General features: G+C 39.8%; 1 protein-coding gene across 1 annotated transcript; it reads right to left on the reverse strand.

Annotated features, from left to right (window-relative positions):
• Positions 1–7755: 7755 nt before the first annotated feature.
• On the reverse strand, positions 7756–10131 carry LOC144716915 (uncharacterized). The gene is made up of 2 exons (XM_078592186.1): positions 9876–10131; positions 7756–9792 (listed from the first exon to the last, which is right to left on the reverse strand). Exons 1-2 carry the CDS (start codon positions 10045–10047, stop codon positions 7973–7975), a joined length of 1992 nt encoding a protein of 663 aa, XP_078448312.1. The 5' UTR covers positions 10048–10131; the 3' UTR covers positions 7756–7972.
• Between the last annotated feature and the right edge of the window lie 2508 nt (positions 10132–12639).

A 12639-nucleotide genomic window follows, 5' to 3' on the forward strand; every position in this document is an offset into this window, starting at 1 on the left:
AACTTTGACAAAATCTTAAACAAACCTCTTGTGGAGCCGGCATGGCCAATGAGCCCTATAAATATTTTTTCCTTAATGGGAAGAGTTATTTTTTATTAGTTATATCTTTTAGTTGTCCACCTCTAGAACATGCTTTCTGATTTAAAGGGCCTAGGATCACTACTCCTGTATCATCAAGACAAATAAAAGTATCTCAAACATAAGTTCCAAAAACAGTAGAATCATCAAGAAAAAAATAAAATACAGTGACCTATTACATTATAAAGCATGTCATTATTACATCTCTAGGAGCATTACACAAACGAAAAGGCATATACTCAATAGCATAGGTTTAAAAAGGGTAGGTAGAGGTAGTTTCTTCTTATGATGAATGTTAATTTAATTATAACCTTACTAATCATCAAGAAAATAATAGTAAATTATGTCCCAAAGGTTCTTACAACGTTTTTCAATAGAGGAACATGATACTAAGTTTTCTTGGTTACTATGTTGAATTTATTGTAATCGATGCACACACTTCACTTAGTGAGAAAGTGTTTGAATTTTCTCCTTTTTACAAGACCTTTACGGTCATTCTTGATGTTTCAGGTACCATATAAAGAGGAATAACCAAAGAGTTATCACAAATTGCATAAATAACATCAGCCTTCAACCTTTAAGAATACCTTTAAAAATACTTTGGGATTTATCTTTTGTAGGCTGTCTCTAGATGGCTTAGTCAGTATTTTAATATAGCCTGTCATCATTTTAACCGATCTAATCCCTAAAATATCTGGATGTATGAACCATATAGCATGTCTATGACCCCTTAGCACATTTCAGAGATTAGACTCTTACATAGGGGTTAGAGATGATGAAATGACTCCATGTAGAGATTTGTTATACCCTAAAAATGTATAGTAAATGAATAAGACAAAGGTTTGAGCTCTAAGTTTAGTACCGAGTTTCATAATGTATTTTGGCGAATTATGAGATCTAACTTGATTCTTTGTGGGAGTTTATTTCAACTCTGTTACCTCTAGCTTGGCCAGGATACACATGATCTCCACACACTGTAATTTCTTCATTTAGCATCTAAATCACTAAGTTAGTAGAACTCTGATTTGTCATTTCTGCAGATTAAACATGCGTTCTGACTGAAAGTTTTCTAGCAATGGTGCTTGGTGAAGTCAATGTCTAGCCTTTGGTTGAAGTCAGCATCCCCTTTTCACTCCCATTTGTTACATTGATTTTCGCCAAAAATCATGTCATTCACCACCTATACTTTCAGACATTCCCATCTGAATGCTATCTGCTCAGACAAATAGTTAGAATGGAGTACTTCATATTAGATGATTTAAAGTGAACAAATTATTTTATGTAAGCTTTCACTTCTTCCATTTCCTCAGCTCCCTCATGTCCCTAAGATTAAAATTGGTTTCAGTTTCAGGCCCATTTTTCACATATTGATGAGTCTTCCATTCCTATAAGGCAACTTTGTCACATTTTAATTTAGACCAAAGCGCTGTTGGTCGAACTCTGAAACTCCTTCTAACATATATATCCTTCATCCTTGTATGGCTTTAAAAATATAAGCCATACAGAAAATTATAATCTGCTCTAAGAAATGTCTGTTATTCCATCATATAAAACATGGAATAAAGTAGAGTCAAATCCATGTCGAGAAAAAAAATGCGTGATGGGGGCAATTTTGAGTAAATTCCTCAGATCTTCACTAGGATTCACTAATTGACTCGTCATCAATTTAACAAAACAATGTAATGGCTTTTAGATAATTACTTTTGGTAAGAGATAGAAAAGATTTTAAAAAATGCACTTCCAATTTCATCCCAGGAATTGAAGGTAACCCCCAACTTCATGTATCAATCTCTAGTCCTATCTTTTAGTGTTCAGGAAAATATTTAATTTGAAAAATATTAGTATAAACTCTATGAATATCATTAAAATAACATCTGATATAGAATACATAGAAAATATGAAAATAATCTTCAAAGGTTATACTAAAAAAGTTGGGAGAATATGAAAATATCTGACACAAAAGGTACCCCTTCTCTCAGAAATGGTCTCAAAACTATATGTGCCATGCTCCCTTGATGATTGCATCAGCCTTTGCACCTCATCTTGTTCCAATATTTATCTGCAATTTCCTCAATTTATTCTTTGATTTCAAGCGTTGCCTCATAGACAACATGTTACTTCACTAAGGTTCCTAGTCATTTTGATCACCCTAAGCATTGTGCAGAAATATTTAGTGCAGATAAATCAAAAAGGTAATGATAACCTTTGATGTTGTTTCCTTTAGCTCACCCATCTGATGAAGATCACATGATAATAAACTGATAAAAATTTACTAATAAAAAATACCTGCTACCCCAGAACAATACCAGTTGATAAAAAATACCATTTTGGTTGAAATATTTTTTAGTCGCAACTATGGATTTACACTATTGTTAGGGGATTTTAACTTTTTTAGAATTCTTAGACACCTATTGGGAAGAAATAAATTTTATTAGACTATTTTAAATTAAATGCTTTATTTTATTTATAATAGATTCTGAAAATTTAATATGATTTAAGGAATTTGTTGTATTGTTTACAGTAAAAATAAAATAAAATAAATTAAAAAGGAATTTGTAGATGCTTGAGTAGGCGCGGGTGGGATTTGTGAGTGGAGACATGCGGGCAACAGAAAAATTAGACAACAATGTTTAGCGCGCAAAAATGGTATTGTATTTGTTACATGATGACATTTCTTAGTCTGCAAAAAATCATAGATTTTACATAAAAAGTACCAGATATTATGCAAATGTTGATGTCACATCCTCGAAGGGTGTCTTTTTTTTGTACAATTTTTTATCAAACTTGAACTCTCTCCCATATTGTTGTAAACAAAAACGAACAAACGTGATGTGCTAGGGTACCAACAATATGTTTGGAGCAGAAATCAAATATGGTATGCAGAGAGGGGAGAAGAGTTTAAATAGAATTGTTATTACTCTCTGAGCATATTTAATTTCCATGGGTCTGAAAGGCAAAGGTAACTTGATTTCCAGATGACATCCTCCCTCCTTCAATCCCATATTTGAAAACAGAAACTTGAAATTCAACTTGTGGGTATGCTTAAAACTGTAGATTTTATTTGACATGGTTCTTAAAAAGGCTTTTTAAGGGCTGGGAAGAATCAAGTTCTCATGCATGGAGCCTATTTTTATTATGCGGGTTGTCACTTTTGTTGTGGAAACATATGATTTTGATGTAATGTTGTTTGAATTGAGTCATAAAATAAATTTAATAATTTTTTTAATTAATTATTTAATATAGTTTATAGGTTTATTTGTCTATGAATGATCTGAGATGTTAGTATGCTCCTGGTCCTAGTTAATTTTATATTTCAAGAAGATTGATCTTTGGAGGAAGAAATGTCTAAATTACCATTGAATAAATAAAATAAAATAATAAATATTCATAAATACTATGAGAAACCCTACTTCTTCTCTCTCTCTCTCTCTCTATCTCTCTCTCTTTTGAATGTTTATTTTTAAGCTCTCAATAGGTCCCTGTAAGCTCCTTCGTAAGATCCTTGTTGTGGCCATACAAGAAATCGTGATCTCCAAAAAGCTTTGTCTAGATCTTGACAGTGATCACAGATCTGCAAGTTTAATTTACATCTCTATGTGGTTTGAACAAGTATAACAAATCTTTGCTTTTCCATTTTACAATCTGTATATCTAGTTTGAATGCTTTGAATCAAATCATTGGTTTTTTATTAGCTAATTTTTATACTTTTCCATTTTAAACAATAAAATAAATGATTTTATTGATCTGAGTATCAAAGGGGTTTCCTTATTTGCATCATACATCTAACCAGATTTTATCTCCTCCACTTTCTCCATGCTTATCTTCACATGAAGTATTTTCTTCCCGTTCAATCTTTCTTAAATTTTATTCTTTCTTTAATTTTAATATTTTACTTCTTTTTAATTTTGTTTAATTTTTTTAATTCCTAATCATTTTTCTCATTTATGTTTAATCATTCTTTCCATTCACTCTTTTCTTTGCACTCAAATTTTCTTTCCACTCAGTTTTCCTTTCCTTTCAAATTTCTTTTGGTGCTTAGGCTTTCTTCCTGTTCAGTTTTCCTCCAAAGTTAATTTTTTTCCTGTTCAATTTTCATTCATGTTCAATATTTCTTGAAAAATAATTTTAACCTCAGAGTAATTCTACCTTATTATTGATTGTACTTACTAATTACCAAGGTGTTCTTATCTTGTTAAGTTCTACATCATTCTTGATCCTGAAGTTTATTGATCACAAGATGTTTATCTATCTCCCCACATAAATTAGTAACCCTGTTTTATGAATACTTAAATCTTGATATCTTTGCCCACTTCAAAATATTGCATAACTCTATTTGCAATGATTTGATCCATTATTTATCTTATCAGTTACTGTTTAAACATGATCACATTTTTAGTGCATGATATATCCTAGTATTCATCTGTTCTATATTGTTATAAATAGTTTAGAAATTATATGATCAACCTGCCAAGGTCAATATGATCCAAGGTCAACCGAGTAAATGTGAATTTGTTAAAAGGTTAACCTTTGATTAAATGCCATTCATATAAAAGGCAAACTGTATGCCAAATGTTAACCTTATGTCAAAGTCAAGCTTCGTCAAAATTCATTCATAAGTAAAAGTTCAACTGTAGGTCAAACATCAAGTGTACATTGAAATCAATCTCAGTGAAAGGTTTTCCGTAAGTCACACGTCAACTATGGGTGAAAGGTCAAAAGGTCAACCATGGTCAAAGCCAAGCGTAATTAAATGTTATACCCTAATCAATGGTCAAACTTATTTTTCACATACTTACTCCTATCTAGTCTTATTTGTATGAATGTTGAACCTCAAAGTTTAGATACACACTATTTAGATCATCAATCTATTGTGAGTCAAAGGATTTGTGTGGACTGGAACTCTAGGGAATACAAGAGACATTACCAAAATAGAGAAGCACACCATGTGGAGGTAGGAAAGGTCAGAAAAAATGCGAGATCTCTATGAGGAGATCAGCCCAAGAAAGTTAGGATGTTCGGCAGCACTGGAGGTTAAGATTGGAGTGGTTACTGATTTAGGACAATAGTGAGTTGTATGAACCAGCATGGGCCCATTTTGTTTGTATTAGATTAAGGTAGTCTTAAACTGTAGTTAGTAGTGTATATATTAGAATTCCTTGGTGATGATTGGAACAGCCAAGGTAGAAGTTTGAGGTGATTTTATTAAGTTATTTCATAATCTCACTTCAGCTGGAAAAAGCAATATTTTTCCCCTAATAGGACATCAATTGGCCCAGTATGCCGAGACACACTGTTATTTATTTTAGTAAAAGACTATCTTTTCTGACATTGTATTATTCAATATTTTTTTCCCGATATTATGTGAATTGTAAAATTGTTGCAAATAGAAAGGAATAGAAACATCTTGAATAAAATGGTGGATATTATTCTCAAGAGATTGGGAGTAGATTTTTATTCTATTTTATAAATAAAATTTTATGTTTAATTTTGATAGTAGGCTTTTTTGCATATGATTGATGAGAAACATTTATGAAAAACGAGAATTTCATTTTGCAACTGAGTTATACTAATAATTTTAAATGATCAGTATTATAATGGATTATCATAATTATAGTTAGACACAAGGTTCATTAGGATCAAGAAAGTAATTTTCATGACAATAGTGGATGAGTTTGATTCTGATGATCATACTAGAAACCAATTATATCATGAAGATAGTTCATCATCATACACTATGGGTCCCCATTTTTTATTTTTGACCTACAATGAATACCAATTCTAAAATATTTGCTTTTCATGCATCTTATTTGGAAAAGGAACATGTTAAAAATCAATATTTATAATATAAATTTCAAAAATCACAAATTTCTGAAGTGATGGGGTTTAGAACTTATCATTCTTATGCTGGCATTATGCGTAAAATGGCTTATGAGAGGTATTTGCAATTTCACACCATTATGGATCTTGAAGCAGTTTGTAATTTTGAAAATCCTTATGATTTCTCTTATAGTTATACAATAGAAAAAACAAAGGAAATGATGCAGTAATATGGCTAATTTTAGCTCAAACACTTTAGGTAGTAGGTGAAATCCATATTGAGTATTTTTAAAACTATTGTTTCTTTCCATGCTCCCAGAATTTTCCTGACTCCTCTAACACTTTGAATCAATTCTTTTTCTTATAACTAGGAAGGTAATATCACGTTGATGGAACTTATCAGAGAAACATAAAAAGGAGAGAAGCCAGGCAAAAGAGGGTGGGACAAAGCCAACAGAGAGAAAAAACTAATATATGAGGTCCATCTGAACGTCAGAAGCAAGAACATCAAGTGTAGACTCTTAACTCGAAATTTACTTAGCCCTGAGAATTTATTTCATTTGGATATGAATGTTCCATGCAATCTATTGGTAACAACTGTGAGGATATTAGTTTTTTTCTGAATAAACTTTATGATGTTTTTTCAAGTTCTTGAAGATAACATTGAAGCACATTAGAAGTAGAGTAGGGAAGGTCTAACTGGAGAAGCAATTTCACAATTCAAAGATTAGCAGGCTTTTATTACATTCACAAGAATCCGAAAATAATACCTAAAATATTAAAATATCATTCTAAAATAGGTTTTTTCATTTTAGATTTGCCTACATGCGTGTATAATTATTTTAAAGCAAATAAACATGTAAATGATGTGATATACACCTATAATTAATGTGCGATCATCATCCTCATGATAGTCATAGTCATTGTCAGTGACAGTTATCATCATTGTAGATGATGTACGTTGTTCTCGTGACAGCCCTTTTCATAGTTAGATGTGTAGTTTGTAGAGTATTTGAGTTTCATTTTTAAAATACTGAATACAATATAAATTTTTTTTATCAGAGCATAATCAATGAAACTTAATTATGTAGAGTAGTCATGTATTAATTGTATTCTTCTATCATCATCCGTCCGTAATTTGAGTCATCAGTCTTGTCGACCGACCAGTTATCCGTTCAACCACACTATAAGAGAGGAATAAGATAATATTGTTTTAGTTTTAATCAGGTGTACTTATTCTCGTCGACCGATCGAGACGTGGGCTCAAAAGATTGGTATCTTGACGTGCCATTATCTGGCATTTTAGACCAATTCACGGTTACCTCACGCCTCGTTTACGAGACTAATCTTGCCGGACATTTCCTTAAGATTTATGTAAGAGATATCCCTGTCGGTAGCCGTCGACTTCCCGACTCTGTAACGTACCAGTATTTAAAACGATCTGCATGAAAGAAACACACGTCGCCGGTGATGTGTTTGTCTCTTACAATGGCGACACTCAAAGGCGCTCCCTTCGATGAGAGAAAGAGACGAGAGTGTTTCGAAGAGAGAAAGAGACGAGAGTGTTCCGTTTCTTGAGGTAGAGTACTACACTGTGATCCTTCATTCGTGAAGAGAGGGAGAAATTGAGCAAGAGCGCGCGCGAGAGAGAGATCATGCGAGAAAGGGAGAGAGAGAGATAGAGATAGAAAGAGAAAGAGAGAGTAACAGAGAGAGATAAGAAGCGGGAGAGACGGAGATAAATAGAAAGAGAGAGAGGGACAGAAAGGGAGAGAACGAGAGAGAAAGAGAGTGAGCGAGAGAGAGAGAGAGAGACAGAGAGAGAGAGATCCCAACAGTGCATTTTCGTTTCTTGAGGCGGATGACTAACTCAGTGGCCCTTCATTTTTTGCTTCGTGAGGCGGACAAGACAACAGTGACACAGAGTTCAGACATGCACTAATGGCCCTTCATTTTTTTTCTTCTTAAGGGGGGACCAGATAACAATGACGCACCGACTGCAAACATGCCTTATTGGGCTATGAATGGCGGAGAACGGAGATTCTAAACGCTTGTAAACTCTGAGCTTGCGGATGAATTAGTAGGGCGGAGGCGGGTAGCCATAACTTGGCGTTGTCGGCGGGCATTTCTTGGTCGGCGGGGGAGTCACCGGCGGTGGCGAGTAGACAGGAGTTGGAGGTGGAGACTCGGGCGTTGGTGGTGGCGAGTAGACAGGAGTTGGAGGTGGAGACTCTGGCGTTGGTGGTGGCGAGTAGACAGGAGTTGGTGGTGGAGACTCTGGCGTTGACGGCGGAGGCTTATGCTTGTGGGGTGGTGAGTACACCGGCGTTGGAGGTGGAGACTCTGGCGTTGACGGCGGAGGCTTATGCTTGTGGGGTGGTGAGTACACCGGCGTTGGAGGTGGAGACTCTGGCGTTGGTGGTGGCGAGTAGACAGGAGTTGGTGGTGGAGACTCTGGCGTTGGTGGTGGCGAGTAGACAGGGGTTGGTGGTGGGGCGTCTGGGGTTGGCGGGGGGGGCTTGTGGGTGTGGGGTGGAGAGTAGACCGGCGTTGGAGGTGGAGACTCTGGCGTTGGTGGTGGCGAGTAGACAGGAGTTGGAGGTGGAGACTCTGGCGTTGGTGGTGGCGAGTAGACAGGAGTTGGTGGTGGAGACTCTGGCGTTGACGGCGGAGGCTTATGCTTGTGGGGTGGTGAGTACACCGGCGTTGGAGGTGGAGACTCTGGCGTTGGTGGTGGCGAGTAGACCGGAGTTGGAGGTGGAGACTCTGGCGTTGGTGGTGGCGAGTAGACAGGAGTTGGTGGTGGAGACTCTGGCGTTGGTGGCGGAGGCTTAGGCTTGTGGGGTGGTGAGTACACTGGCGTTGGCGGGGACTCCGGAGTTGGCGGTGGTGAGTAGACGGGAGTTGGTGGCGGAGATTCTGGCGTCGGCGGTGGTGAGTATACTGGCGTTGGCGGCGGAGATTTGGGCGTTGGGGGCGGAGACTTAGGCGTCGGAGGTGGTGAGTATACTGGAGCTGGCGGGGGAGATTTGGGCTCTGGCGGGGGTGAGTATACTGGAGTGGGTGGTGGAGACTTGGGCTTTGGTGGTGGCGAAACTTCCGGCGGTGGAGGGGAGTACTCAGGAGGAGGAGGGGAGACCTCTGGTGGGATCTCTGGCGGTGGAGTCACCGGGGGAGGAGTGTACTCAGGAGGAGGAGACACCTCTGGGGGGTTCTCTGGCGGGGGAGCCACTGGGGGAGGCGAGTACTCATGAGGAGGAGACACCTCTGGGGGGCTCTCTGGCGGTGGAGTCACTGGTGGAAGCGAATACTCAGGAGGAGGAGGAGGCACCTCTGGGGGACTCTCCGGCGGTGGAGTCACTGGCGGAGGTGAATACTCAGGAGGAGGAGGAGGCACCTCGGGCGGAATCTCTGGTGGTGGAGTCTCTGGTGGAGGCGAATACTCAGGAGGAGAAGGAGGCACCTCTGGCGGGATCTCCGGGGGGGGAGTCTCAGGGGTGGGGGGCATGTAAGAATAGGTGGGAGGCGGGGAGTAGGAGTTCTCGGGTGGCGGGTAGTCCGGGTACTCCGGCATCGGCTTGGGCCACCAGAAGAGGAATGCCGCTGTGCATGTGTTAGAGGAGAAAGTCAGTTTCCCCCCGGGCGAAAAGGTCTGCGTCTCAGCCTCCGCTGACATGAGAACGAGCTTGGCCGCGTCGACAGTGCCGTGGTTGGGGCACGGCGCGTTCCTTGGGCCGCCATGAAGCTGGGCAAAGCAGTCGTCTTTAAGCCCCCCCTCCTCCTTGGCTACGTTGCTGGGAAGCCTGACCGAGAACTTGCCGCCTTCGTCCAGCTTCCCCACTCCTCGGATCCGAAACTTACCCTTCTCGTCCTTGCAGTAAACCGCCACGTTGAGCCCTGCGGAAACAATGGCAGAACAGAAAACCCAATCCAGTAAGATTAATATCACTTCCGTAGAATCTTGTTCGAGAGAGGAGTACCATTAAATGCCTCTGAGCCGTGAATATTCTTGGAAGCGCAGTCTGAACATTCGCTGGCGCCGATCACGTTGATAAGTGTCTCGGCTGCAGCGACATTGTAAAACCGGCACAGAAGAACACTTGCGAGCAGTTTCAGAGCGAGCTTCCTCCAATGGAGATGAGGAAGCCCCATCTTGGCAAGCCAACCCCGTCAGTAGGAAAGAGAAGAGAGGAGTGATAGGGAAGCTTCTCCCTCTGCGATGGCTGTGACTATGCTTCGAGTCCTTCGGGTTTATAAAGACTCGAGGGCCTCCTAACCATAGTTTCCAATTAAAGGCATCACATGTCACAAGAAATCCTCCGCCAATGAAGGATTGGTCATTGGCGTTGGTTAGGTAGGTTCGACGAGGTTTTAGTTCGCTCTCATTGAATGCCCTGGCTCCTCCAAGCCGTCGAACTTCACTCTTTTCTCTACAAATAACCTCGCCACCGACAGATTATTTCGGATTACTGAAGAACAGAGAAGGGGCTTCAAACGCATCCACGTTCGAGTCGACTGTCTTACGGACAACGTACGTCTTGCTACTTTTGCTGTAAAAACGATGATACATCCTTCTGCGAAAACAGTGTAAAGTTGGGGTCTTGAACAGCTTTAACTCTCATGGCCTGAGTATAGACGTTTTGGTATAACTTTCTTGTCCCCTCCCCATTAAATCGTTAGTTGCCTTCCAGCATACAGATGGCACGATGAGAGAACGCATCTGTGAGGTTGGTGGGGGCTCAGAACAGCGCATCTTATCCCCCAGACTTATGAGCCATCCGTTGGATACTGCTCTTTACTGTATGAAGTCGGCATCCACTTCTGAATAAAATACCGGGCCTTTGAGCATCCTCAAATACCTTCTTTATTTCTGTCATTTTGACTGTAATCAACGGGAAGAGTTAGCTACAGTCAGAGCTCCGGTTTAAGATGAGATGGGCAGAATTCTTCCCAAGTAAGCCGATGAAGATTGTGCGTCTTGTACAGAGAATGATGAACATGGGACTATCGGATTTGAAGTATACAACGGATATGGGGGACGGTTAGCCAAGAGACTACGGTTCACGGCGGTAAGACGTATGAAAAAGGGAACATCTCGACGGATCACCGAGGGCAGACGATTGACGAGGCAGAACAGCCGACGCTCCAGCTATGCGAGGAACGTTGTTGATACATTTATTAAGAGAGAGGATGCAAAGATTTATATATATATTCCAAATTTTAATGGATTTGGTGGGTTAACAGTATCACCATGAGCCAAGTGATTCATTTTTACTGAAAGCAAGGTTTGAAATAAGTGGAGAGTTTGCTGCCTAACGGTGTCGTTCGTACATATAATGATATAAATGTATGCATGAACAGTAGTATAATTTACGAATGCAACGCTGCACCTACGACATCCCGAAGACAACCAGTGCTCGGGTTTAATTCGCGTAATTTGTTTATTATTTGGGTGCAAATCTAAATGCGATGGATTATATCTTAACCATATGCTTCTGTGTTTAATGAAACATAGTCTTGATGGAAAATATTTCTTTCAAATTAATTATGAAGTTGCTCCTTAGAAAAAGATGGCAGAGTAATGGAGGAAGATTCGGGACAGAAGAAAAAGACCCTCGCATACAATGTTATATATGCACAATGCTTAGTGGGCTAATGGAACCATTGCCCAATACAATAATAGAATGGTAACATAGCAAGTCCGTGCCACAAACTACCTTCCTTTAACACTTTCCAGCTTAGAGACAAGAACTTCATGTTGTTCCCTAAATATCCCTTTCGCTAGATGATCCAAAAAGTTGATATCGTCTAGAGATGTAAGTGATCTCAATGATAGGGATGCCAATTTGTATTTAATGAAATGTCAGTTGATCTCCACTGTTTGATTCGGACATGCTGAACCTGATCAGGTGCGACGCAAATCGCAGACGTCTTGTCACGATTAATTGTGATAGGTTTTGCGGCAGGGAATCCCATTGCATGAATATTACTCTGAATCCATAATGCTTTACAGATCCCCTTTGTGATAGCATGAAACTTAGCTTCTATCTTAGAGGGCAGATCATAGACTGCTTCTTACTATGCCAGGTGATTAGGTTCTCATATAGGATGGAACAATATCTAGTAATATTTTTGTGATCCATTTGTGAACTAGAAAAATCAGAATTAGTGTAGACTTCAAGATGGAGACACTTAAAAAATCAGAAAAATCAGTCATTTGTGTTGAATCGCGGTGCGATTCACTAGCTATTTACGGAAGACCCTATGGGTCTTGATGGGGACAAAGCTTAAGTTTTCTGCGGCCAATCACCCACAAACGGATGGCCAGACTGAGGTAGTGAATTGTAGTCTAGGGGATTTACTTGGCTCAATCGTCGGTGACAATATCTCCATGTAGGATCGTGTCCTTCCCCGTGCTGAATTTGCATTTAATTCTTCGGTGAATCGTTGCACTCCGTTTGAGATTGTTTATGGCCAGATACCTCGTAAGCCTTTAGACCTTCTTCAGCTATGACCAGAGCTCGTCCAACCTATTGAAGATACCATTGGCTTTAACTTGTCAGAGCCGAGTTCTTCCCACCCTGGGAGGATGATGGAGGACCATCCTGATGTAACACGACCTGCTGGGATCGAGCGGCGCGTGTAAACATCACAGGGAGTGGAGGGCAGAGCGGCGGAGCGGCTGCACGGGGCGGACGCTTCGACGGTGGTGACGGGGTGGGCCGACTTCCGGGAAGGGGTATG

The sequence above is a fragment of the Wolffia australiana genome, chromosome 2 (assembly GCF_029677425.1).
Source record: "Wolffia australiana isolate 7733 chromosome 2, ASM2967742v1".
NCBI lineage: Eukaryota > Viridiplantae > Streptophyta > Magnoliopsida > Alismatales > Araceae > Wolffia > Wolffia australiana.

Excerpts from the sequence above, each read along its gene's own strand:
- LOC144716915 (XM_078592186.1), bottom strand. The coding sequence starts at position 10,047 with ATGGGGCTTCCTCATCTCCATTGGAGGAAGCTCGCTCTGAAACTGCTC. Across the intron at positions 9,793-9,875 it reads CGGCTCAGAGGCATTTAATG|GGCTCAACGTGGCGGTTTAC; the intron begins GTACTCCTCTCT and ends TTGTTTCCGCAG.